Below are 6,514 nucleotides of genomic sequence, written 5' to 3'. Positions count from 1 at the left end.
AAACAACAATATGAACTAACCAGTACCCCCTGAGCTTGTGTCTCTAGCTGCAGATGTAGCAGAAGATGGCCTAATCGGCCATCATTGGGAAGAGAGGCCTCTTGGTCTTGTAAACTTTATATGACCCAGCACAGGGGAAGGCCAGGGCCAAGTAGTGGGAGTGGGTGGGTAGGGGAGCAGGGGCGCGGGTGGGGTATAGGGACCTTTTGGGATAGCATTTGAAATTTAAATAAAGAAAATAATAATAAATTTTAAAAAAAGTAAAGTAAAAAAAAAGTTCAGTATTGCACTTGAGTGTCCTCTGTACAACTGGTGACACACTAACTACACCTAGGTTTTAGTCCAGGTTGTTGTTCAAGGGACTTTTTATAAATAGACAATCAATTCATGGAGCGTCTGAGCATCTCATGCCTATGTATCTGCCTCCTGAGTGCCTGGGTGCTCACCAAAGGTCTCTCACTGCATCATTATCCTAGCCTCTATTTGCAGAGCACCAGGCTGAGAGGCACTTGTCAAAAAACGCTCAGCCCTCAACCTCCTTCATGAACAAGTCTCCCTGAGGTTTCTTCCTCCTATGTTCAATTATCACCCAGCTGTCATCCCCTGTGACAGCCCATCCTAGTTGTTCACTGAAGGCAGTGATTATAATCCAGGGCTGAGGACTCAGAAGTCTATAGATTCCTCCGGCTAGCTGGGCAGTCACATTAGCCTACTTGTTGAGCTCCAGACCACTGGCAAACGTGTGTGTCTCCAAGGTAAACCATCACTAGCCACACACAAAATCAGTAACTAAAATTTCAATTAAATACACAGACACCTGTGTGCTGTCACCCACCTTTGATGATGCCCTCAGTATACAGAATACAGAATACAGACCCAGGTAGATCTCTGAGGCTGAAGCATACCAAAGCTGTACAGTGAGACTCTCTCAGCATATACAGTTACAACAGAGACAGGCAGAGTGAAGTGGAAGATTATATTCATATATATATATATATATATATATATATATATGAATATAATATAATATATATGTATCTAAAAGAGCAGGGGGGCAGCACTGTATAAGAAACTTCTGGTTCGTGGGCATTTAGGCCCAGAGAAACTACATGAGTTTCCTGAGTCTGCTTGGCAAGGCAGTGTCCAGCAGGACCCAGGCCATGGATTTTCATGTCAAAATTGCCATCCTGCCATGATTTCAGAACATATCTTTCATAGAGGAAGAATTGGGGCCTCAAGACATAGTTATCAAGGCTGGGACAGTGACCATTCCTGTGTTCCTGACTAAGGCTCCCTAGCCCCTGACTAGAGAGGCCATATATCTTGACTTGCAGGCCATATATCTTCTCCCATACACTGGGTAGCACATGTGCCCCTAGCCTTACTTAAGTCAAATGTGCTTTTTAAAGTATACAATTAAAAGTGCAGATTTTGAGAATCAACAGGAGTCAGTGATGGAAAATGACAGTATTAGGATGTTATGATCTCGCTGCAATTTTTTTTTTAAGAGTAGAGAGTAATTTGGGACAACCAGAGTCCATGCCAGCTTCTAATTTTCCAACAGCCTCCAACCTCTAGGTGGATGTAATGTGAACATCTTCAGAGCCACCAGGCACATTGACACAGCTGAAAGGCACCGAAGTTAAATGCATGATTATGGATGGAGAGATCCATTCTCCTGCCTCAGCAATGGACAGAAACAGTCCCTAGAATCAGTGTGCATCTTATGGTATTCAAGCCCTTAGTATGTCCTAGGCTCTCAGCTCAAAGTGTGTATTTTCTCATGTGTCCATCCCAGATGCTGATGCGTAGTGATCTCTCCTGTTCAAGTGCACAAATGAGCAAACTGTAGCCTCTGAAGATGAAGCTGCAGACCGACAGAGCTGATTCTTGAGGCTAGTCTGTGAATTCTACCATGCTGCTTAAGTCTCCTAAACCCTCACTGAGAGCTCACCTCTGCTGGGATAGATATGCCTTACCTGGTCAACAAGGATGTGAAGATTTTGTCTATATTAATCAAGCATTTTCTTATAGCCAGAAAATGAATGCCAGTCTGGGCACCAGTTAGAGTATTGAGTGAGTATATGAAGTCCAGGAAAGCAGAGATGTTGAACGTGGAGCTAATGGAAGGCCTGCAGAAAACAAGAGTCACACCAGACACAGGTCTAGAAAGCTTTGCACTGGTCATCTATTTGTGTGGACACAATGCAGGGTGTTTGTGGGCAATGCCAACATCCTGTAGATAATATCAACCTGGGATATACACTCTACAAAATTTGCACCTTTGTATTAGACTCCTTGAGCCATGCATGTTTAGCACATGCAAGATTTTACTTAGCCTAAGACTAATACTGAAAACAATCGCTAGCATTTTCTAACACAAATTATCTGTGGGCATTCATTGAAAGTATTTTACCTGATTCTATCAATGTAATCATTGCAATAGTGAGACATGGGAAATCACACTGTTCTCTGAACCAAGACGAATGGTCATAGTTAGGTTAAGTAACTACTCCTGCATGTCACAGTTCATGACTTCATAAATGCATTGAATTTATACAACTCCCCCACAGACCCCAGTGTTAGTGATGGAAGTCAAGGTCACACACACATGATGACCAAATGTTCTTTATAATGACACCCTCAGTCTCTAGGGATTCTTTTATACAGGATCTTGCCTATCATTTTCCTTTCTCTCTTTTAAAGTAAAAACATTAAAATTATATACTTACTTATCCAATATGTGTAGCCCAATTATAATAAGAATTCTTTAAATATTAGTAGTCTTCAGAGGGTCTCCTCTTTTATAGATTGGGAAACTGAGGCCAGAGACCACACAGTAGCTGGAAATTAAATGCTTAATTCAAAGTGGCCAGATCTCACTTCACCCCCTAAATCCAAGTGACACATACTCACATAGACATAGAGGCTTTCGAAATGAGGAGCAGCCTCAGCTCAATGGCTTTGAGCATGGAAGACAACCTAAAACGAAAGTCCAGAATTCTGAGTTTGTTGAATTGAAACCTGCCCCAAACCCACAAGTACCCTTTTGTCCTTCTTCCTTGCAGCATTTGTGCCTCTCTTCATCACACTTTTGTCCTCATAGGATCCTATTCAAAACTGTAAGACTCTACATTCTCAGGTGCAGTGGGAGGGGGGAAACAATAAGCTACAGAGCCAGAACTTGAACCCAGGACTGTTTGACTCAAAACTCTGTGAAGCCATTGCCTAAGAGTAGGGGATGTAGATTCCAGCTTTCTGTTCCTTAGTCTTTTAATACTGGCTATATTTCAAAAGGTAATGTATTATTCTTGGAGAAGGAGTTTATGTACCAAAGGCAGGTGGAGATGAGGACAAATGTTGCTTTAACATTGAGCTTGAAATCAGACTGTGGCAGGGCCCCCAATGAAGGAGCTAGAGAAAGTACCCAAGGAGCTGAAGGGGTCTGCAACCCTATAGGAGGAACAACAATATGAACTAACCAGTACCCCCAGAGCGTGTGTCTCTAGCTGTATATGTAGCAGAAGATTGGGAGGAGAGGCCCTTGATCTTGCAAAGATTATATGCCCCAGTACAGGGGAATCCCAGGGCCAGGAAGTGGGAGTGAGTGGGTTGGGGAACATGGCGGGGGGGGGGGCGGGGATGGTATAGGGGACTTTCAGGATAGCATTTGAAATGTAAATGAAGAAAATATCTAATAAAAAAAAAGAAATCAGGCTGTAGGAACCCAAATGCATGAACTGTCCACACTGGCACTGCATCCCTGTCTCAGACTTACTTAAGCTCCGGTGAGCCTTGTCTCAGAATTCCTCAGGCCTGCGGTGGAAGGAGAGGCTCACTCATCTATCTTTGACATTAAACTGAACTCCCCAGAGGAGGAGTTCCTTTTCTGGGAGCAAAGCAGCACCAACTCACTTTATATTACTCCAATGTGGATAGGAAAGGTAAATTTCCAGGGGTATATTCACTGCTCCTAGTGCATTTCTAATGTCTAATGGCTGATCTTGAAGCAACTGAAAATCTGAATTCAGGTTCTTTAGGACTTCTGTTAAAAAAACAAAAAAAATCATCAGTCAGTGCCTTGCACCACTAGAAAACAGACTCCTAACTGCTTGGTTTCAGAGCAGTCAGTTTCCTTATTCTGTGCCATTCAGTTTGCAACGACACAAGGAGAGGCAGGATTGCCACTGTCTCCACTGCACTGATGAGGAGTCTGAGAATCCTAAGTTTAAGAACTATGTCCACAACAACTGGGTCCATGTCCATGCACTATTTTCAGACTCTCTCTCTCTCTCTCTCTCTCTCTCTCTCTCTCTCTCTCTCTCTCTCTCTCTCTCACACACACACACACACACACACACACATTTCTCTCATCTCTCTCCCTTCATATATATATGTATATATATATATACATACATACACACACACACATACACACACACACACGTGTGTTTGTGTGTGTGTGTGTGTGTGTGTGTGAACTGTTTTAGTAAGGAAACTATTCAAGTATGAAAATGCTGTGTTTATGTTCTTAATTCAGTGATGAGACTGAAAAGGTGTTTTAGAAGTTAAGAATGCTTGCTTTAACTAGAGCTCAGTTCCAGGCAATTTATTGGCTGTCTCACAACCATCTGTTAATCCTGGGGAATTGACACCCACTTGCAGGTTCTGGGGACACACACATAGACCTATACACAGAAATATACACAGAGACATAAAAATAAAGTATTAAAAACACTTATACTCCAATCGATGTAATTACAGAAATGCAAATTGGCTCTGTGACAGACAGGATCTACTAATTAAAATGATGTAGACAAGTCCACCTTAGCTGGCATGGCTTAGATAGCTACACCTCATCCTATGACTCCGTAGGTAGCCTTGAATCTGATACACCTTTCTCTCTGCTTCAGTTCCCTCGCTATGGAATCAGAGGATGGCTCCTTCTTCTTTGAAAGCTGGTTAACAGTGACAGGGTTTGAAGGCAGCACGAACAGAGAGCATTCGTGTTCCTATTAGAGCTGTTTCTCACTTACCCTATGTCTCCTAGAACAGGTATAGCATTTATTAGGATTACTCTGGAGCTAGCTAGCTGATGGTGTCTTTATTGACTCACCTTCAGAGGTAGAATTCAGATTGTCCAAATTATTCAGGTTACTGACATTATTACCAAGAACAGATGTTGAGGTTCCACTGAGCAGGCTGCATAAGACAACAAGCACCCAAAGCTGGAACATCTTCAATCCTGACTCCTGGATGGTCATGGGAGGAAGGAGAGGAAACAAGAACCTACAATAATTGCCTGTCACTCTCATCCTTAACCTTCCTACAAGACAGATGTGTTTCTCTTCACAATAGGTAAGAAATGGAGGCAGCAGAGATGTCCACCCTCAGGAGTGGATTAAAAAAAAATGAGGCCAAGTGCACAATGGAATTTTATTCAGCCATAAGAAAAATGAAATTATGACATTTCAGGAAATGGATGGGATTGGAAGTCATCATGTTTAGCAAAATTATCCAGATTCAGAAAGGCAAAATACTCCCCCTTTTCTATCAGTGCAATGAGATTTAAATTTCATTTCTGTATATCTGCATGTGTACATTGGTTTGCAGTAAAGAGTCAAGCCAAAAGGACAAGAAGTGATCTTAATGAAAAAGAAGAGGGAACATGAAAAGCAAGAAATGCATATGACATGAAAGTCAAAGGAAGGAGGTAGGGATTAGCAATTTTTAGGGGTGGGGATGGACAGCAGCGGAGGGAGAGGGCAAAGAACTAAGGATGTTGGAAAATGCCTCAGCAAACCTACTACTTTAAGTAGCGATTTAAAAACAATAGACATAAATACATACAATTATACCTGAAGGAAAAAAATGACTTGTCCTTGAGATGAATAGCCAAGATGGGAAGGCAGAGAAACTTTAGAGTAACTGCCAAGGCCTAAGGGTGGACTTGGAAGGCCAAGCTGACTCCAGCCTGTGCTATTTATACTCAGGTATTTTGCACTTGCGGCCTCTCTGTTGGAAATGTATTTTCTCTTTGCATTGCCAAATTTGTTTTCTTGCTTCAGTGAAGTCAGTTTCAGATCCTTCCCCCGGGACTATTTTGAAGCTTTCACTGCCTGGACCCACCAACCACGCTTGTGACAATACTTTCCCAAGGAATAGGTATGGCTTGGGCCACTGATGAAACTAGACTCCAGTAGGAAGCCTTTCTCTACATACTAAGACAAGTCATTGATGACTAATATCTGAACAGTCAACAGAATCCACGTGAATCTAGGCTGTTTTTATTCTAACGCAGTGTCATCTATGTCTTCAAAGCTGTTACAGTCAATAACAAAACAAATGGCACCTTCTCTGTGCTTCTTGCTCCAAAGTCTCCTCAAGACCCTCATATGGCGGTCACACTGGGGGAGCCCCTACTCACTGGTTTGGGGAAGAATGCATGCACACAAAATCCTTCTTTCTCTGCACGATCTCCTGGACTGCTTGGGTGACAATGGCCTTATATTGT

General features: G+C 42.4%; 1 protein-coding gene across 1 annotated transcript; it reads right to left on the bottom strand.

Annotated features, from left to right (window-relative positions):
• Positions 1–1,979: 1,979 nt before the first annotated feature.
• LOC110315202 (BPI fold-containing family A member 2-like) lies at positions 1,980–5,202 on the bottom strand (the record flags this gene model as incomplete). The annotated part of the gene is made up of 4 exons (XM_021189318.1): positions 1,980–2,132; positions 2,917–2,982; positions 3,916–4,045; positions 5,117–5,202. Coding segments are annotated over 4 exons (435 nt in total), but the record flags the coding sequence as incomplete, so codon positions are not given.
• Between the last annotated feature and the right edge of the window lie 1,312 nt (positions 5,203–6,514).

Source organism: Mus pahari, unplaced genomic scaffold, assembly GCF_900095145.1.
Source record: "Mus pahari unplaced genomic scaffold, PAHARI_EIJ_v1.1 scaffold_13981_1, whole genome shotgun sequence".
Lineage (NCBI taxonomy): Eukaryota > Metazoa > Chordata > Mammalia > Rodentia > Muridae > Mus > Mus pahari.
The sequence above is the reverse complement of the archived record's forward strand: the minus strand, read 5'-3'. Positions and strand labels throughout refer to the sequence as shown.